The sequence below is a fragment of the Dromiciops gliroides genome, chromosome 2 (genome assembly GCF_019393635.1).
Source record: "Dromiciops gliroides isolate mDroGli1 chromosome 2, mDroGli1.pri, whole genome shotgun sequence".
Classification (NCBI taxonomy): domain Eukaryota; kingdom Metazoa; phylum Chordata; class Mammalia; order Microbiotheria; family Microbiotheriidae; genus Dromiciops; species Dromiciops gliroides.
Window position 1 is genome coordinate 166,550,599 of NC_057862.1, and position 22,091 is coordinate 166,572,689.

The following is a 22,091-nucleotide window of genomic DNA, read 5'->3' on the forward strand; positions in this document are numbered from 1 at the left end:
AGGCAAGCAAAGATAATTGGTCTATTTATCACATCCTTGTGGCCATTTTGGCCCATTAAGGAAAACCCGAAAATAATCATAATAGCTCCCGTTTATATAGCATGTTAAGGTCTGCGAGCTGTTTTACATATATCATTTGATCCTCGCAATAACCCTGGTAAATAGGTGTCATTACTGCTTCCATTCTACAGATGAAGAAACTGAAACCCTTAGAGGTTCAGCTCCAAGGTAACCCAACTAGTAGATAAGGCAGGGTTTGACCCAGGGTTTTTCTGTCTCAAAGTCCAGCCTTATAGCTGGCCACTTATTACATACTGCCTCTCAAAAACCCCAAAGTTCAGTGATGCAGGCCAACAATCTCAAAGTCACAAAACATTCATCAGTGAAGAATGCGATTTCAAAATCCAAACAATTTTGTTTTCTTTTATCATTCCAGGAATTGTGTCTGTGGAATCGATCACAAAAGAATGTTTGAAGTGAGGAGGAAGGCAAGAAGGAGGGAACCTTAGGAGTTTGCACTGGCTAGTCCCAAAGAAATAAGGCTTGAGCCCTGGAGATGGGCCAGTTGCACAAGTTTGTACTGGATCCAGGAAAAAAAAAAAAGTATGTGTAGGAGTCTGTGTTAACTTCCACCTCTCCAACTAACTCAAAACCCAGTCACATATCTCTTGAGCCATAAAGCATCTGTTAACAATCCTTTTAAAATCTTCTGAAGTTTGTTTCATACCTCTAGCCTTTTCACACAGTTTCAACACTGGCTCCAAGACAGCTGACAGGTCTTTTTTTCTAGTCAAACCACTTCAAAGTTTAGCCTTGAAATAAAGGTTTATTTTGCCTGTGTGTGTGTGTGTGTGTGTGTTTTTACATTCAAGTATGGTATATCCATTTGGGAACTTATTTTAGAACCAGGCAATGGCTTCAATTTCTAAGCCTGCTACCCTAAGAAGTGATAGGACCAATTAATATTGTGCTGTCCATTAATTTGTCTTTTCTAAGAATCTAGACCACTGACTTAATATCAAGTCAATAAGCATTTGTTAAATTCCTATTATGTGACAGACACTGTGCTAAGCACTAGAGATACTAAGAATTGCAAAAATGTAGTCCTTATTCCCAAGGAATCCCTCTAATCTAACAATCAAGACAACTTACAAACAGTTATATACAAACAAGATATATAGATAGATTTATGTGTGTATGCATGTTTACATATACACACATATATGTATATGTATATATATGTATACATAAGATAATCAGAAATCGTCTCAGAGAAAAGGCACTAAGATTAAGGACTGGAAAAGACAAGGTACGGAAGGTGAGATATTAGTTGAGACGACAAAAGCATACAGTTCCATGCAGAGAGGACAGCCAGTGAAAATGCACAGAGTTGCATACTCTTCAACCTATCAATACCACTACTAGATTGTATCCTAAAAGAGATTTTAAAAAGTTGAATTCGAAATTAGGGTGATGCCCATCAATTGGGGAATGGCTGAACAAATTGTGGGATGAAAACATTATTGTGCTGTAAGAAATGACGAGCAGGATGCTTTCAGAAAAGCCTGCAGAGACATACATGAGCTGATGCAAAGTGAAATGTACTATATACAAAATATCAGCAATATTGTAAGATGGTCTGCTGTGAATGACTTAGTTATTTTCAGCAATACAATGATCCAAGACAATTCTGAAGGACTTATGAAAAATGTGATCCATCTCAGAGAAAGAACTGATGGTGTTTGAATAGAGATTGAATCATAACTTTTTTAGTTCCTTTTTCTGAAGTTTTTTTTCTGTTTTCTTTCACAACCTGACTAATGTGGAAATGTTTTGCATGACTGCATATGTATGACTCATATTGGATTGCTTGAGTTCTTAAGGGGGGAGGGAGGAAAGGAGGAAGAGAATTTGGAACACAAAGTATTTAAAAATCAATGTTAAAATTTGTTTTTCCATGTAACGGGGGAAAAATTCTAAATAAATAAATAAATTAAATAAATGAAAATACACAAAGTAGGGAATTGGGAGTATCATCGCTGAGGGGACAGATGAAAGAGATGATGTGGAAAGAGGCAGAAACAATAAGATCTGGCAATTGATTGATTGGTAAGTGCAGTAAGGGAAAGTGAAGAGTCAAAGATAATACAGTTGAAAAATCTGAGTAACTGGAAGGATGGTGGTGCCTATAACAGAAATAGAGATGTTTTGGTAGGTTGGGAAGGGGTGAGAGAAAGAATAGTAAGGAGTTCAGTTTGGGACAAGTTGAGTTTGAGATGCCTTACTTACAGTTTGAAATGTTCAATAGGTGGTTTATGAGGTGGAAATGGAGTTCAGAAACAAGATTAGGACAGGAATGAGTCATCTGTAGGGAGATAATGATTAAACTTGTAAAAATTAATGGAGTTACCAAGTAAATGTAAAGAAAACAGTTCATTTTCACAGTCAGGACAGATAAGATGTTCTCTTCAGCGTTCTAGGGCCTATGGGGCAATGTTGAGACTATCCTCATCCTTTGGCTAGGGTGTGCTCTCCCCGACCACCCCCCAAGTTAACTGCCAGTGATTATCACCCCAGTTCAATTATTTAACTGATTAACATCAGTTAACTTTGACAAAGGAATCTTTACTTCAAAGACATAGCAAGACCAGGAATACACTCGCTGGGGAGAAGAGGCTCAGACTTAATGAAGTTTCTACACAGAACTGGTCCCACTAAGTTCATATCCAAATACAGTATCCCTGAAGAACAAATCCCTGTCTCAGCTACTGGTGGGCTGGCTCCTCACTCCTCGGGGTATCAAATGTCTGGAATGACCAGAATGGCTGACTGCAGAAGCCAGTATGGACTTGACTAATGGATCTTTTAAAACCCACGAAACCATAGTCACCTCCAATCTCCTTCACCTAAAACCAAAGAACAAATATCAAAGCAAAGGACCTCTCCCCCACTACACCACTGTTTCCCCTCTCTTTATGGAATACCTCCAGGAAGAAGTCAACAGAAAAGAAGAGTGAGGTTCTGGTTGTCTAAAATCTATTGAATGCTCTCCAATTCTGGCTATACAGTGGATCTTTTAAAAACCCCACATAGCAGACAGGAATCAGTTATAGAATATCTTCACATGCTCCAAAGTCCATGTGGGGATTTCATCTGGCAAGAATTCTAGGGGCAGCTAGGTGGTGCAGTGGATAGAGCACCAGCCCTGGAGTCAGGAGTACCTGAGTTCAAATCCAGCCTCAGACACTTAACACTTACTAGCTGTGTGACCCTGGGCAAGTCACTTAACCCCAGTTGCCTCACTAAAAAAAAAAAAAAGAAAAAGAATTCTGGGAAGGTTCATAAGGGCTAGGCTCATTGGTTGGTCCCTCATCACAAGTAAAAGTATATAGAGGAGGGGCAGCTAGGTGGTACAGTGGATAAAGCGCTGGCCCTGGATTCAGGAGTACCTGAGTTCAAATCCAGCCTCAGACACTTGACGCTAGCTGTGTGACCCTGGGCAGGTCACTTAACCCCCATTGCCTCACTAAAAAATTAAATAAAAAATATTAAAAAAAAAAAAAGTATATAGAGGAAAGAATGCCCAAGATAGTTTGGGAAATATCCACAGTTAGGGCATATGGACAAAAATTCAGCAAAGGAGACTAAGGAGCAGTCAATCAGGTGGAAGGAAAACCAAGAACCAAGAAAGAAAACCAAGTGTCAAAACAACTCAGAGAAGAAAATAAATATTTAGGATACAGGTCTTCAACTTTTATTTTAGTGTCATAGACCCCTCTGGCAATCTAGAAAAGCCTATGGATTCCTTCTCAGAATAGTGTCTTTAAATGCATAAAATAAGATACATAGGATTAGAACAAAAACCAATTATAGTGATATATAGCTATCAAAAGATTAAGAAATAAGTTCACAGGTCCCACATTAAGAACTCCTGCTCTAGGAGGTAAGGATAGTCAATGATGTCAAATGCTACCAAAAAAGTCAAGATGAATAAGGGTTGAGAAAAGATCACCATATTTAGCAGTGAAGGGATCATTGGTAGCTTTGAAGAGACTCTTTTTATGCATTTTTTTTTGTGGTGCAATGGGGATTAAGTGACTTGCCCAGGGTCACACAGCTGGTAAGTGTCAAGTGTCTGAGGCCAGATTTGAACTCAGGTACTCCTGAATCCAGGGCTGGTGCTTTATCCACTGCACCACCTAGCCACCCCCTGAAGAGACTCTTTTTAGTTGACTGAAGACTCAAAAGTAACAAGGAGGTTAAGAACCTGGAAGAATGGAAGGATGATGGTACCCTGGAAGGAAAGATAATATAATTGTCACCTATCCATGTCTGCTTACCTTGAACTACTTACTACCCCACCAAAAAAAAAAATGTCTTTAGAGGAAGAAGCAGTTTACTCACCAGCCACCGCTGGAGACAAAAACCCTTTGTCTTAAGAGTTTCTGGCCCAGGGAGACTTGCCACCATAGGATGATTAGGGTAGGGGTGGGGTAGAGAGTGGGAATAATGCAGGGGAGGTGATGGTGGTTATTTTACCTTCGTAGTTAATGAGCGCTTAAGTTTCTTTAAGCAACTTGAGGGGCCCTGATAGTTATAAACAACGTGGGAAGTCACTGCTTGGAGGAAGTATAGCAGGGAAGTATTGAAGGGATAGTATAGTTGCATTAAAGACAAAACCACAATTATCTAGGGGATGGGGGGAGGTGGGATGCTACCCGTCTTCCTACCCTCCATTGGTTGATCAATTGAGAACTCCAGTGCATCACTGATCTCTACAAAACACTAAGAGAACAAGAAAGGCTCCAGGATAGATCCTCTATTGAGAATTTCGGGAAGGACTTAGGAAATAATCATGTAGGATGAATAAGAGTTGAATGGATTGCAATCTTCACTGGTAAAGGGAGTATCCACATGGATGTAATCCTTCATGGTGTCAAAAAATTATCTTTTTTCTAAAGGATTTTTCATTTTAACTGGGCTACAAAGATATAAATGTCAGATTCTACAATTCCAAACTCTGAGTGAGAGGGGTTTGGAGGAGGGAGAAGCAAAGGAGCCTTTCTTTTTTTTCTTTTAAATTTTTTTCCAATTAAATGTAAAGATATTTTTTGAGTTCCAAATTTTTCTCTCACCCTCCTTTACCTCCCCCCTCCCAAGGCCAGCAAGCAATCTAATATAGGTTATACATTACAATCATGTTAAACATATTTCCACATTACTCATGTTGAAAGAGAAGAATCAGAATAAAAGGGAAAAATGCAAGAAAGAATAAACAAGAACAATAACAAAAAAGCAATAATAAAAGTGAAAATAGTATGCTTCAATCTGCATTCAGACTCCATAGTTCTTTTTCTGAATGTGAAGAGCATTTTCTACCATGTCTTTTGGCAATGTCTTGGATCATTGTATTGCTAGAAGAGTTAAGTCTGTCATAGTTAATCATCCCACAGTGTTGAAACTGTGTACAATGTTCTCTTGGTTCTGCTCATTTCACTCAGCATCAATTCATGTAAATCTTTCCAGGTTTTTCTGAAATCCATCTGTTTATCATTTCTTTTAGCACAGAAGTATTGCATTACATTCATATGCCACAACTTGTTTAGCCATTCCCCAAATGATGAGCATCCCCTCAATTTCCAAATCTTTGCTACCACAAAAAGAGAAGCTATAAATATTGCTGTACATGGGGGTCCTTTCCCCTTTGTTATGATCTTTTTGGGATATAGACCTTGTAGTGGTATTGCTGGGTCAAAGGGTATGCACAATTTTGGTTTTGGTTTTGGTTTTGGTTTTTTGGTGAGGCAATTGGGGTTAAGTCACACAGCTAGTAAGTATCAAGTGTCTGAATTCAGATTTGAACTCAAGTCCTCCTGATTTCAGGGCCAGTGCTCTATATGCACAGTTTTAAAGCCTTTGGAGCATGGTTCCTAATTGCCAAAGGAGCCTTTCTTGAAATCAAACTATTTAGGTAGCCTATCAGTAAAGCCAACATGGACTAGTAGGATGATGCTCAAAAGTTGTAAAGGTGGGAACATGAATTTTGATGCCAAGAAGAAACAAAACCAAGAAAGGCTTATGAAAGGTTGCTATTTCTAACAAGATATGTCCAGTCATAAGAAGTATATCCTAAGACTAGTAGTAATGTGTTCAGAGGAGGGATAAGAGAAAATGTCTGGGAGTGTATCCTGAAATGCTAAGCAAGGGTGTCCAAAAGCCATCCAAGTATAGGTAAAATTATGAAATAGGCACAGCTGGGTGGCACAGTGGATGGAGCGCTGGTCCTGGATTCAGGAGGACCTGAGTTTGAATCCGAACTCAGACACTTGACAATTAGTGGCTGTGTGACCCTGGGCAAGTCGCTTGACCCCAATCGCCTCACCAAAAAAAAAAATTATGAAATAGATGAAGTTTTTCTTTAGCATCTTCACTTTTCAGTGCCCTTTGCATTCCTAAATTCTTTGGACCTCAACACATGAAGTACACAAATCTCAACCAGACCACACTTTCAGCTGTCAAATCTTTCCTCTTCGGGAGTCCTCCTCAAGAGGAGTCCACTCTATCAAACTCAGGCTAAGGTGTTAAGCCTTTCAAGGATATTTGCTTTTTAATAAGGAATTCTCAAAGACCAGAAGCCTTCAATACACAAAGTAATCAATCTCTAGTTGAATTTCATGCACCTTTGATAGGTGGTTGGCATGATGTTTGGCAGTCTTGCCATGGTCCATCAAATCACACCACAAAGATCATACATAGGTCTACTCCACCTACCCATGAAACCTACCTTATAGCAGAGAGAAACTTACCTAAAGCTAATTTCCTTTATTTGGTTCTTTAACAACTTCCCTGTGGTGGAAAAGTGATCCTGAGCTCTTGAAGACTGTCAGGGGAGTTCAGTAAAGTGACATAGCAGATAAAGCTAGAGGGGTAAGCCTAGAGTCAGGAAGACCTGAGTTCAAATCCTTCCTCAGAGATTTACTAGTTGTGAGACCCTGGGCAAGCCACTTAACCTCTGTCTGCCTCAGTTTCCTCAACAGTAAAATGGAAATAATATTGGGGCAGCTAGATGGCGCAATGGATAGAGCGCCAGCCCTGGAGTCAGGAGTACCTGAGTTCAAATCCAGCCTCAGACACTTAACACTTACTAGCTGTGTGACCCTGGGCAAGTCACTTAACCCCAATTGCCTCACTTTAAAAAAAAAAAAACGAAATAATATCACCTACCTACCAAAGTTGTTGTGAGGATCAAATGAAGTAATATTTGTAAAAGCAGACATAGTAGCATTTAATAAATGCTTGTTCCCTTTCCCCTAAGAAGATTCTACTGTACTAGAAGGGCTTTGATGTATATATAGTCCCTGTGATAGTCTATATTTTCAGTTCTAGGACCAGCCTAGATAAATAGGGAGACACTCATTATCCAAAGATTGACCCAAATATGATCAGTTCTTTGACCATGACACATGAAGCAAAGGAAAATGCAAAACTAGCCTTCAGTACTGGGCCAGGCCCCACCTGTTTCTACAGTAACAATGGTACATTGGCCAAACAGCAGGTAGAATCAATCTATATCAGGGGCTCTTAACTTTTTTGTGCCATGGACTCCTTTGGCAGCCTGGTGAAGCCTGTAGACCCCTGCTCAGAATAATGCCTAAAATAAATAGGAGTCACAATTACTCCATTACAAAGGAATCCAATTATATTGAAATACTTTTTTTTTTTCAAAACAACTTTACAGAGCCCAGGTTAAGAACCCCTAGACTCTATAAAGATATATTTCACTTTTACTATTCTAAATGTGAGATCTTTGTCCAAAGACTATCAAGCTGACACACTACTAGAGGAAATGAACTACATCAATATTGGCACACTGACTATAATTGAAACCAGAAAACATAAAGATATTGTAGATAAATGGAGGAATAACCCACGGGTTCCCTTTAGAGGGGTAAATAAAGGAACTGGTTAAATTGGTTTTATTGTGTGTCCAGAGGCAACAGGAAACAGCCTTTTATAAGACATTCATCAATACTGTCTTACAATGCTCCTGAGCAGGCTAAGCAACATGACCAGCTTGGAGATCATTTCTGGCTTTAAGTATGAACATCAGTTGTAGAGGATGAAGAGGTAGGAAAAAAAATTATATTAAGAACCTGACAAAATCCTCCAAGTTAAATCAACATATACCTTAATACTCAATAATGAAGGTGGACATAGGGAAGAGAAGGTGAAAGATACAGGGCGTCCCAAAAGTCTTAGTGCAATTGAAGCTTTTTTTTTTTTTTTTAAGTTCTTTAAATTCAAGTTTAAGAAGCTTAAGCTTACTAAGAATATTAAGACACCCTGTATACAGTATTTGTATATATGGTTTGGAATTAAGGGACAAAAAAGTGGCCCAAGGCTTATAAACCACTCAGAGGTCTCACATATGTACCACAAATACTTTCTTCAAGAAGCAAGTCAGAAAAAATAAAATAAAATAAAAAGAAGCAAGTCAGAAGGTAGTGGGTATAAGCAAAGGATACCACAGAGTCCAAAGGGAGGGAATTACAGATGGGGAGCCCAAGTGCTTCACTGGTACCCATGAAATGTTACCAGACCTAGAGGAAGGCATCAAATAGATTCATTATGGAAGATGGGTGAACTTGGGCAAAAATCACAAAGGATGAGAAGGTATGAATAGGGCAAGAACTGCAGTGGAGGGAAAGGACCACTCACGTTAATAGAACTAGCATTTATACTATGCCTTCAAGTTTGCAACGTATTTTATAAACATTATCTCATTTTATCCTCACAACAACCTGGGAAGTGCTATTGTGACTCCCATTTTACAGACAAGGAAACAGGCAGAGGCTGCCTTGCCCACAAAGTTTCTGGGGCTGGATTTGAACTCAGGACTTTTTTATTCTAGATCGTGTGCTCTGTCTGTGCATCCCTAGTTGACATAGATGGAGTGACATATTTTTGTTCTTTGGTCTCAATATTTGCTGGTAGAAGACAGTATTAAATTTTGGTCTAGGGGCAGCTAGATGGCACAGTGGATAGAGCACCGGCCCTGGAGTCAGAAGTACCTGAGTTCAAATCTGGCCTCAGACACTGAACACTTAACTAGCTGTGTGACCCTGGGCAAGTCACTTAACCCCAACTACCTCACTAAAAAAAAAAAAAAAATTTGGTCTACAAATGGGAGCATTAGCTTAGATCACCCTGGGGGCTCTCCCAAAGTAGACTATATGTATAGTTGCATTAACAGAATGGCAAGGAAGATGTCCCCAGGTTTGAGGGGGAAAAGAATGCAAGCTCCATTTTGCATTATAAATTATAACGACATCCTAAAAAGGAAACTCCTGTGACTAAATTGCCCCAGACTCCAACCTTTTTTTTTTTTTTCCGGGGCAATGAGGGTTAAATGACTTGCCCAGGGTCACACAGCTAGTAAGTGTCAAGTGTCTGCAGCTGGATTTGAACTCAGGTCCTCCTGAATCCAGGGCTGGTGCTTTATCCACTGTGCCACCTAGCTGCCCCGACTCCAACCATTCTTAATCTGTAGCTGGCTATGTGGCCAATAAGCTTTGTCCTGGAGGAGGGCAGAATTCACCACCATGAATATGTTTGAAGTTAGAAGTTCTTAACTCTTTCATCATACAAATCACCCCAAAGTCAGGGTTCTTAATCCATATTATGCAGATACAGCAGGTCCTTTAACTAGGAAGGTTAAAAAATTACACCTTTATTTTATTATATTTTATTTTATTTTATTTTTTGTGGGGCAATGAGAGTTAGGTGACTTGCCCAGGGTCACACAGCTAGTCAGTGTCAAGTGTCTGAGACTAGATTTTAACTCAGGTCCTCCTGAATCCAGGGCTGGGTGCTTTATCCACTGCATCACCTAACTGTCCCCGGTTTATGGTATTTTTAACATCTAATGATGTTAATCTGGATCAGCGAGAGTTTTGTGCTTGACTCCTTTCCATTGAGTGGAGGCTGTTTCTTTTTTTACACTTATAGGCATTTTCTTTTTTTTGGTGGGACAATGAGGGTTAAGTGACTTGCCCAGGGTCACACGGCTAGTCAGTGTCAAGTGTCTGAGGTTGGATTTGAATTCAGGTCCTCCTGAATCCAGGGCTGGTGCTTTATCCACTGTGCCACCTAGCTGCCCCCTACATCTTTATTTTAATATAATTGGCTTCTTTTATAATCATAAATATCTTATGCATTTAAAAACATTATTTTGAAAAGGAGTCCATAAAGCTTGACCAGACTGCCAAAGTCAGGCAGCAGGCAGTCAAACAAGTATTTATTAAGGGTCTACTATATGCAGCTAGGTGGCTGGGTCAAGAGAGTGCCAAGCCTGGAATCAGAATGAATCATCACCCTGAGTTCAAATGTGGCCTCAAACCCTTACTAGCTGTGTAACCCTGAGAAAGTCACTTAACCCTGTTTGCCTCAGTTCCCTCATCTGGAAAATGAGCTAGAGAAGGAAATAGCAAACCACTCCAGCATCTTTGTCAAGAAAACCCCAAATGGGGTCAGCAAGAGTCAGAGACAACTGAACACAACTCAACAAGAACAACAACAAAATATGCCAAGTACACAAAGTGTTGGGAGTCCAGGAGATCACATTTCAATGGAAAAGACAACATGCAATTTCAGTATAAATGGTAGATCCACACTTTGAAAAAGGTTAAGAACCTCTGACCTAAAGATACCAGAAATTCCTCTCACAATTCCACATTCTGCTTCCATAAAAACAGGAAGTAAAGGCCCACAGTTAAGCTCCCTGTTTTGAGAGTGTGTTAATAATCTTGCCTTGACATGTGATGTTCAGGAAGCCACTGTGCTGTGGACTATATCCTAGTACCCTACCTGGTATACAGTAGTTGCTAAATAAATGCTGACGGACTAGAAAAATTGACTGTAGGTCCAACCCTCAACTGTACCGGAGATTTGTAATAACTATCATTTTATGGATTTTTCAAGTCTTTAGCTTGATGCAACTTCCAGAGTTGCTGCTTCTGTGGCAAAGAACCTTGGACCTTAGGCAGTCAGTCTCCATTGGAAGGGATTTTCATCACAGCTGTGTAAAATGGGTAACAGCAGGATACTCACCTTTGTAACAGAATTTAAAAGGGGTCACAGTTTTCCTTCAACAAACATTTACTGAGTTCTTCCTATGTGTAAGGCACTGGGCTGGGTGCTGTGTGGAGAATAGATCCATTCCCTGCTCTCCCTTTGCAACTTAGTAAGGAAAATCACACTGTTTGCAAAGCAAAAGAAAAGAAGACCAAGAAAACCACCAGTTGAGTGGCAGGGTGACAGGCATCAACATATAGTAGCTAGGGGGCAATCTGGAGGCCAGAGGGCAGGCCTTTCATTCTGGAAGAAACTGTCTCCAACACATTTGCATTTGAAAGGAGGAAGGATGAGCCCACATCATTTAGACCCTCAAAAAAGGTACAAGAAGGCTAACAGGTGCATTCTGAGCTATACCGGAAGAGAGGGACTCTTTTTGGGAAAGTACTTACTGAGCATCTATGTTCTCAGTTTTGTGCTAGAGGTAGTGGGAGATAGAAACTTGGAACTGTCTTTACCTAGTCTACAATCGTTTTGGGAAGATGAGTCATAGACACATGTAACAATTAGAGAACAATGTAAGTCAGAACATGACCACATTCCAAAGCCTTGGAGTCCCTGAGTGAGACTAAAGGAGAACTGCACATACCAAAAAGCTCTTGGTGGATGCTTACTAAGGGATTCCCTTCAGTGTTTATTATGAAAAGGACTAAAGCAGCCAGCCAGCCTTTTCAGCTATAGTTCGAGGGATAAACCCAAGGAGTAATATCCTCCTTAAAAATGAATTACAATAATAGGATTTAGAACTTGAAGAGTCATTAGGGATCTTTTCATCTAACCTCCTTATTTTTCGGAGAAGAACTTGAGGCCCAACAACACTACCTGGGTATGTCCATGGTCACACAGTTATTGAGAAAGAGTCAAATTTGAACCAAGGTCCTCTCACTCCAAACCAGTGTTCTTAGACATATCAATACCTACAAATACCTCTGAGATTAAGGAAGCCCAGACACTGATTTCACAGGGTTCCTGCCATTAACTGCCACTTTTTTAATTAAAGAAAAATGATTTTCTCTCTTTCCCACCTCCCCCCAATTTCGGGGGGAGGGGAGGGGGCTTCAAAACTCCTTGTAACAACTATGCAGAGTTAAACAAACAAAAATCTTTCACTGACAGCCAAAAATGCATGTGTCATTCTGCATCTTAAGTCCTTCACCTTTCCTCAGGAGGACTATAGAAGTAGAATGTTCCATCCTACTCCATCCTTGGTCCTCTGGAATCAAAGCTGGTCATTTTGCAGCTTATTATGAGGCTGGGAGAGTTCAGAAACACCCATTCTCCCTGCCCCATACAGACATACATACTAGACCAGACACATACCCAAACCCACAACTCTCTGGGAGTCTTCACTTGAAAAAGCTATGCATCTCCCATAAGCCTGGAAACTCAAGGACTGCGCTGCCTGATCGAGCCTTTTCCATCTCTCACCCCCTCCACCCCGCCCCCTTCCCTATTTTCTCTTTCCTTCTTTTTCTTTGTCCAAGTCAAGTGAAAGCAGCCCCCAGTTTCTAATCCCCTCTTTAGAGCTTAGCTTTTTGCACAAGCTCAGTTATTTGGAATGATGTGGGGGACCTCCCCCCCAATCCATCCCACCCCGTCCCCATCCCCCTACCCTTGGCTCGAGATGCTGGCCTGCTCTGAGAGGAAGGAAACGACACTTGAGAGCACTGGACGCTACCCAGGAATCTGACGTGGTGGTCCTTTCCTCTTGGGAGCCTTTCATAGGGAGGCAGAGATTACATAAAGAATTGGAGTGAAATCTATTTCCCCTCCCCATTGGCACCCCCAGGCAAGGGTCGAAACGAGAGGGAGAAGTTCAGGTGAAGAAGGGAAGGTGTTGAGTTGGCCAAGCCCCAAGTAAAGAAGAATATAGCACAGAGAAAATGAAAAGGAGTTTGCAGGCGGGCGGGCCGACGGGCAGATAGATGGGAGGGCGTGGCGAGGAGCTGCAGCCCCGCCCCGGGGTGGGGAGAAAGCAACTGGACTCCGCCTCCGGCGGGTTAAAAGGCCCAAGCCCTCACCCCCGGGGAAAGTCGCTGTGATTGCTCGCTGGTCCTGGGTTCGCTCCCTACTGGTGGAAACATGGACTACAAGAGTGCCCTTCGGGAGGAGACGGTGCAAGTGGTGTCCGACTACCTGGAGTACTGCTGCCGGCGGGAAGGCATCCAGGAACGGCCGCCTACTAGCCCAGCGGCCGCTACCCTGCGCTCGGTGGCCAAAGAGCTCCGCCAGAACTACCAGGACTTCTTCGAGTACGCCCGGAATCAGCTCCTCGACTGTACTCCTGAGCAAGTCTTGAGAAACGTAGAGGAGCTCTTCAGCCAGGAAGAGTTCAACTGGGGCCGGGTGGCGGTGACCGTGGTTTTTGCCGGGGCGATGCTGGAGACGAAGGAACCGCAGAAAGAGGAGCGAGCGCAGCAGCTTCGGAGGGAGATGAGCCGGCGCTTGACCGAAAAACTCTGCTACTATCTGGTGGAGAAGAAGGGCGCGTGGCTGCACGAAAACGGAGGCTGGGTAAGGATGGGAGGCATCCTCTTTTCCCCGGGAGGGAGGACCGATTGACTGCCGGACGAGGGGAGGGGGCGAGCCAGCAGCCGTGCCTGGCCGCATGCCTTGGGATGGGACCGGACGGCGGAGGTCAAACCCTGCCCTGACCCAGCCAGCTTACTCACAAAGAAGCACGTCCTTTGCAAACTCTTGAGTAAGCAACGACCCCCCCACCCCCACCCCATTCCCAACTTCCTCAGTTTCTTGAGAGAGTGGGGTAGGGGGGTGGGTGGGTGGTCCTCTGGGGCTGGGAGCCGGGTAGGTGGTCATGGGCTAGAGGAGGGTTGTACGGGGTTTCCAAGGGTGGGTGGGAGGCGGGGGAAATTCCATTTCAATCGGACGGGGAAGTTCTGCGTTCCGGCCGCGAGGGCTCTTTTGTAGGTTAGGGTTTTTTTTTTGGTTTGGGGTTTTTTGTTTTGGTTTTTTTTTTGGTTTTGTTTTTGAACCGGATGCTTAGGTTTTTTTGGGTTGGGGGGGCGGTTCTGAAAGTAAAACAGCAATTAGTAGACGCTTCATGTTTTAAGGTGCTGTGGGGGTCTAAAGCAGAAGTGGAAAGAATCGCTTCAGTTTAGTCTGGTTGCTGAGGGTGGATTGGCTGCTTGGGTTAAATTTTTGTCTTTGAGCTCTCTCGCCGAGAAAAAAAAAAGTCGCAGGACTTTAGTTCTAATCAGTCGGGGGCTTTTCTCGCTTTAGTTTAGTCTGGATGCTGGGAGTAGATTGGCTTGACTGGCTGGGCTAATTTTGTCTCTGGCTTTCTACCCTCTCCCTCTCCCCCCCCCCAAAAAAAAATGTGGCAGGATTTTTCTTCCACTCTCCCACGGGCTTTTTTGGAAGCTCTTATATCAGGCCTAAATGTTTTGCCCATATATGGACAACTCATGACCAAAAACTTGGAAAATCAGCTGTGGGGTGTAGTTAGGACTAACTATTCTAATTTGCAATTTATTCTTCCTTTGCACACAAGAATCCAAGCACGTTAATTCAAATTTTGTTTCTGCTTCTTACTTTATTTCACCTTGGTTGTTTCCAGACGTATAAAATTGTGGGCATGGGAGGCTTGGGGGAGGAGGATCCAGACAAGATAGGATATTATCGCCTATTTAAATGCACCTTCTTTAGGACCCTAAGTGCCTACCCACCTGGTCCTTAAAGTTTGGCTTCTAAACCCTGACTCTCCCCCCCCCCTCCCACCAGGTTATTCTTCCTCTCCGGTTCTTGTTTCTAGGAATAAGCAGACAGACAAACATACACAGCCCTGAGAACTTAGATGCCTAAGGGCCAATTGGCCCCTGTAAAAAAGGGATGTTCAAACTCCTACCTAGGAACAGAACACCTGGATTCAGTTCCTACTCGTTAGCAGCAGTGTCCTCAGACCCTTGCCTTCTTTGCTTACCTGTAAAATGAAAGACTAGAAGACCTCGAAGATCCCCTTGAGCTCTCGATATTGTGTGTGGCCTTACTTCTGCTACTTGTGGCTGAGCCTACTTTCAGGTTTGTGCTGGAACTTTCATGTGGGTCACCACATTTCTTAAAGGTTACCAAAGAGACTGGGGGCTGTTCTGGTGCTTTTCCTTGACCTAATCTGAATCATCAGAGGCCTTAATTTTTAAAAATCCCCACCAGATACTCCCAGTGCCTTAACATTATAGGCTTTTTAAATCGTTAATGAAGGAATTCAGTATCTAAATATATATGTAGTGTTGCCAGGAAACTCGGAAAGGTAATAGGCTTTTCTATAGTTTTCCTACTACTAGGTTCCAAGCACTGTGCTAAAACACTTTACAAATATCTCATTTGATCCTTACAAAAACCCTGGGAGGGGCGATGCTGTTATTATCCCCATTTCACTATTTATGTGCTCTAGGTCACATAAATAATAATCCATAAACTGGATTTGAACTCTGGTCTTTCTGACTCCAGGCCCAGCATCCTATAGTGAGGGATGAGAGGATGTTTACTTTTAATCCCAATAGGGGCAGCTAGGTGGTGCAGTGAATAAAGCACCAGCCCCAGATTCAGGAGGACCTGAGTTCAAATCTGGCCTCAGACACTTGACACTTACTAATTGTGTGACCCTGGGCAAGTCACTTAACCCCCATTGCCCGAGGGGGAAAAAAACCACTTTTAATCTCAATACTTCTTCATTCATCATCATTTCAAACTGGGGAAACATGGTCAGCACTTAGCATGTTACTGGGATTTGCTTTGAAAGAAGTTGACAGAAAAACCAAGTGTGGAACCTAAATAAACATCGATGGGGGGCATTTATATTAGTTATTTGGCCCAAAAAAAAAATAGAGTCTAAAGAGTAAAGTTGCCAAAGGAATGCCAAGTACAGCTTGTTTATGCAAACCCCTCTGCCCAGCAAAGTTAAAATGCAACCATCTGGAGTTTAATTACTGTCACTTCTGATTATCCTGAATGGAGATGTCTAGAGCAGCTGCCAGCTTTAGCTTGTCAGGGGTCAACTGGAAATCTAATAACCTGGAGGATCTTCAGACTAGCCAACATCTTTTGTTCAGAGACATGCATGTTGAGGGGCAACTAGGTGGTGCAGTGGATAAAGCACCAGCCCTGGATTCAGGAGAACCTGAGTTCAAATCCAGTCTCAGACACTTGACACTAGCTGTGTGATCCTGGGAAAGTCACTTAACCCTCATTGCCCCACAAAAAAAAAGAAAAGAAAAGAAAAGAAAAGAAAAGAAAAGAAAAGAAAAGAAAAGAAAAGAAAAGAAAAGAGAAAGAAAGAAAGAAAAGGAAAAAAAGAAATGCATGTGAAGTTGATAGAGGGTAGCTCTTCTGATCATTTCATGTGCTCACTTCTGACCCCTCCCCTCTAGGTAATCAATATTTCTGGTACAAATAACAGCATTCAGTGGAATCTCTCTTTTTTCTCCACTAAAATATCCAGATACTCAGTAAAGAAACTGATCATTCTTTGGGGCAGCTAGATGGAGCAGGAGTGTGTAGGACTTGGAACCAGGAAAACCTAAATTCAAATGCTGCCTCAGACACTTTGTAGCAATGTGACCCCTCTGCAAGTCTCTTAACCTCTTTCAGCCTCAGTGTCCTCATCTGTGATATGCGGGTCATACTAGGATTATGATGATTATCAAATGATAACTTGTAACTTTTGCTAGCTATTATTAGCTTGGTCACTTTTCATCATCATGACTTTTTTTGCAATGGCAACTTTTAAAAGTAACTCCAAATATTACCAAATGCCTCATAACCAAAGCAGCATCTCTAATACAGGTATATAATCTTTTACATAGAACAAACACTGATATTAATTTTCAACAAACGTTTACCTTTTTTTTTTTTTGAGGAGTTGAAGGCGATAGATGAAATTGGAAAAGAGGTTATTTAAATGCCTTCCAGGTTCTAGGGATGCAAAGATAAACTTGATATTTGGGGAATATGAAATGATCAATGCTTTCTCTTCTCTTCCCATCCAGACTGGCTTTCACCACCGATTTACCAAAGAGAAATCTTCCTCCAAAAGTGACCCAAGTAGTACCCTGTGCTGCATAATGGCAGCAGCGGGATTTGGACTAGTGGGATTAGCTCTTCTATTAGCGGTACGATAATGGATTTTAAACTGTTTATACCAATCTTGGAAGCAAAGACCTAAGGGATTTGGAAGAGGACCAGGTGCAGAAGAGAGAATGGCCACAGTTGTTAATTACCATCTGCTAAGATGATTAAATCTAGAAGAAGCAGCCAGATCAACATGGAACATCTCATCAGGACTGTTAAGGAGCATTTGAAAATGTGCACCTTCTGTTTTTTGATTGAGAAGCTGTCATCTTGAACATTGCCGTAACTGAGGAACTAGCCATTCTCTTTGACCGATATCTTCCCCCACCTCCCCATACCCGTTCTCCTCATAAACTGGTTGGCTGTTCAGAGACTTTTGCAGAAGGGGACTTGAAATGTTGGTACTTCATATTTTGTAAAAGTAGTTTATGGTATGTCTTGTAAGGGGATGAAGGGAAGCCTCATGTCTTATCCAAGATTTCAAATGCTTTTAATAATGGGTATCTGATACCTTTCCTTAAAAAGTATCAGATGTCTTACAATTTAGCAGATAGTTCAAAGTCCTCTGAAGTCTGGAATTTCTGGGGTCTCTGTTTCAATAGATCTTAATATATTTTCAAAGTATTTATCACTTCAGTATAGCATCTTTTTTATTCATTTTTAAAATGTTTTATTAAAATCATTTTCTTATGTGCTTTTTAAAAACGGTCTTAAATGGGTAAGATACTCTTTTTATAATATTGCTTTTTCCATTCCAAATTCTCTCCCTCTACCTCCCTCTGCCCCATTGCAAAGGTAAGAAATACCAACCACTAAATGAATAAGTTTGTATAGGCAGTGTTTTACTCCAGAAGTTATGAGGAATTAATTTCCTGCTTCACAATTAATACATGTCAAGGCCAATAACACGATTTTCTTTCGTTCACACAAATGCAAGAGAAAAAGGTTAGAAATGTTTAAAAATGGATCTGTGGAAAGAGTATGGCCTGCTGTAGCCAAATGAAAAACAAGAGGTTCCTAAAGATTCAAGGGGCCAAGCATTTAAATCCAACATGGAAGCTTAGTTAATAGCACTCCATCTTGGAGCTTTTAGAGTGTTACTTTCTAGAATTAGGACTTGGGGTAGATGACACTACCAAACTCTAGCAGTTCCCTTTTAACCCCCAGGATAAAACATGAAATGTTCTTTTTGGCATCTAAAGCCATTTAGAACCTGGTCCCTTTCTAGCTTTCTAGTCCTAAACTTATGGAGATGATCCAGTGACAGTGTGTATCTTTTTTTTTTTTTAACTTTTGTCAAGCTTTATTTTTCCCCTTCTAATACCATACCCCCTCTTTAAAAAAAAAAGCCCACCTTTTTAACAAGCATCGTCAAGCAAGATGTCTACTTATTCCTTAAATACTGCAAACTCCCATGCCTTTTCACTGGCTTACTCTCATGTTTGAAATTCCCTTGTCTTTGTCCCCTGGTCTCATTCAAGATTTGTCTCAAAACCAAATGGCCTCAGTCCTTCCTACTGCTAGTAGTTTTCATTAACTCTAGTTTTCATGTTGACTTCTATTAGAATGTGAGCTCCTTGAGGTCAGATCCATGTTTTTGCCTTTTATCCTCACTCCTTAGCTAGACATGCTTAATTAACATGAGTTGTACTGAAGCTCTATGTACCTACCATAGCTTTACTTTATGACTGTTATGTAAGTTTTGTGAGAAATATATCATTTGTAGACCACAGGGAATATAAAATTTCATGTGTGAAGATACTTTTGGACTCCTCTTACCAATAGTAGGGCATGTCATTTTATTAAAAATCAGGTATGAGTGCTTACAACAGTATTGAGAAAAAAATGGCATCTCAAGGAACCTTTCTTAGTTCAGTACCTCTACTTTTTAAGCAGAAGAAAGAGTAATGATACATCATCTGATCCACCTGAGCTTTTAAGTCTTGATTCTAACACATATTAGCTGCTACCAACCCTAGGCAAATCACTTCATCTTTCTGCAATATTCTTATTTCGACAAACTTAGTTGCTTGAGGTACTGGCTAGATGTTGAATCTTTCAGAAGAAGGATTACTTGTGGAGTAAATGGAAGCAAGTATTGGCCTAGAAGGCTTGGGTTAGGGAAATCTAAGGGGGGAAAAGCTTCTGCACCTGGTACACATGTCAATAACACTCAAAATGTGCTTGTTGAATCTCTTCCCCAATTCTGTCTTCAAGCTCAAGATCTCTTAGTTACCTCAGGACTGATCATCTATAACTCAAACTGTTCTCACAAAATAGTATCTCCTCTTGACTTTCTTGTTCTTTTTATATCACCATATTCCCAAATTACCCAACAGTATTTTCAAAATCCTCAAATCACTAGATGGATGAAAAAAGTATTAAAGCACCTACTTTGTGCCAGGTATTATGCTAAATTCTGGGAATATAAATACAAAAGTTGAATTGAAGGTCACATGATCAAAAAGATGGACTGGATAGCTCCTCCAGACCCCACTAACTCAAAAAACCCCAAAAATATCATATGCCAGAAGTAGAGTAATTATACCTCTCTCTACAGACTAAGAAAGCAAGAATCCTAACAAGATAATAGCTTTATGAATTAACAGTGAAGAATAATATTGGGGGGGGGGGCAATGAGGGTTAAGTGACTTGCCCAGGGTCACATAGCTAGTAAGTGTCAAGTTTCTGAGTTCAAATTTGAACTCAGGTCCTCCTGAATCCAGGGCTGGTGCTGTTTCCATGCCTTTTAAGAAAAGACAAAGCTTCTGACATGGGCCATTTTGATTTCAACTCTCTAGATTGCATCATGTGACTCCAGTAAGGATGGGGATGGATGGATTCTTCTTTATTTTTTATAATGGTGACCTTGCCTTACCCACCCAACTCCAACATGGAACATGGTCTCGACTTGAAAGGCTTGTGGAGCTCATGTAAACAAGTCAATTTCCCTGCACTGGAAATCTCATAACCCACATACAATTCCTGTGCCAAAGCACCCCTGTAGTAGGAAATAGAGTTCCCATGTTCTACACACCATCAATAAAGTCAACGTAGTCAGTGGGGGGAAAAGTAGTATTGAATTTTGTTTTATTAATGCACACTTGAGTTTTTTGCTTGTTTAAACATTTAGGCGTGTGGTGTGTGTGTGTGTGTGTGTGTGTGTGTGTGTGTGTGTTTGCACGCATGTGTAAGAATAAATTATCTGTCCTAAGCCCAATTCTTATTGGACAAGGAGTATTTTTAGTCCCCTCCTTGTTCTACTGGAGGATCTGGGTATGGAGAGTTTACTGAGACAATGAGTGTGAGGAAAGGGAGCCTATCCCCTTTTGTTAAAGGAAGGCTCCTCTAAACTGAATCCAGTTCACCCCATGGGCAGAACAGAAAAGGTTTGGTATTTCAGCCCTTGCAGTCCTACTGCAATGCCTCAGGCTAGAGGATATTCTTCTCCTTGTGAAACCCACTCACTGGGAGGTGGGGAGATAGCTATTTATCTATTGAAATGTACTCCTTCTTAACAACCTGCCCTTGAATCCTTAGCTTTCTTCAAGATTGAGCCTGGACTTGCCTCCTACTAAAAGCCTTAAGTCCCCCCCCCTTCCCAATTCATTATTTCAGGACTGTCTCCCTCTTTGAATTAAATTGTGTTGAGGTAGACATATAAGCAAATAAGCCCAGCTTCCTTGAAACTGAAATGTCATCCACAGAAACTGAAATAGATACAGATTTTCAATTTGCAGAAATTCATATGTTCTGTTTTACAAAGTATTTGCAAGGCAGGAGTGTGTTGACTTTTCTATACCATTGGGAAGACCTCTTAATGGGTATAAATCTCTTGGAATTCCTTGGAAAGACTTTATTACACAGGGGAAATATTGTAAAAGAACTATCTATTGTGATAGGAGTTCAATAAAGTAAGTTATTCTGCATCTTTATTTAATTGAATACAAATTGCATTTCTATCTAGAAATCTTATTAGTGCACTTAAGATAAAAGCTTCAGACTAACTTTCTCTTTGAACTTTTTCTAAAAATTAGGTTTTTATAGGTTGAAGTATGTTTTGGAGTTACCTTGAAGCACACAGTATGCATTTCTTAAGTGCCTGTTGCTTGACTGATTTCTCATTTCACGAAATGACCATGAAAAACCATAATCCAAATTAACTACATATCCTGAGTTACAGATTAATGTTTATTGGTTAGGGCCTAATTTAAGATTTGTATAGATGCATGCACACAAGGTATCTATGAACAGATCTGTATCTGTGATCTCACTGATGTGGATAAGAAGTAGCAAGGTGTATTGGATAAGAAGTAGCAAGGTGTATTGGATAAGGACATTGGGTCTGGAGTCAGGAACACCTGAGTTTAAATCCCACCTGTGACACTAGCTATATGTATCATGAATCCTCCCTAGGACTCAGTTTCCTTATCTGAAAGATGAGGTTTTACTAGATGATCTCTGAGGTGTCCCTTCCAGCTTTAAATTTGTGAACTTAATTCCATGAATGTTCCCTCCAATAATGCAGACCTCAAGCCATCCATGCCTGCCCATGCTATACAATGCCCATTTTTTAAATTTTTGGAACTCAGATTTGAAACTGAAAATTTTTTTAAATGAAAGGGTCACACTAGATGGTCTTTGAGGTCCTTTTGAGCTCTGATCCTCCCAAAAATTTTCCAGAGTAAGTCATCCATTTGAAGCCATTCTCAGTTTCTGACATCAGGAGGGAATACCAGTGAAACACTGGTTATCCACCAGCCCTCCTTTATCTTCATCATATGACCATCCCATAGTGTCTTCCTAACATGAATTTCTCTGATGATATCTTTTACTTCTGTACTTCTTTGAAGTTCTCCATAAATCCTCAT

The 22,091-nt window shown here is 41.0% G+C and overlaps 1 protein-coding gene across 1 annotated transcript; it reads left to right on the plus strand.

The window, feature by feature from the left end:
- The first annotated feature begins 13,164 nt into the window (after nt 1-13,164).
- BCL2L10 (BCL2 like 10) lies at nt 13,165-21,081 on the plus strand. Its single transcript, XM_043981567.1, has 2 exons — nt 13,165-13,647; nt 17,139-21,081. The coding sequence occupies exons 1-2, from the start codon at nt 13,216-13,218 to the stop codon at nt 17,268-17,270; spliced, it is 564 nt and encodes a 187-aa protein (XP_043837502.1). The 5' UTR covers nt 13,165-13,215; the 3' UTR covers nt 17,271-21,081.
- The last annotated feature ends 1,010 nt before the right edge of the window (nt 21,082-22,091 follow it).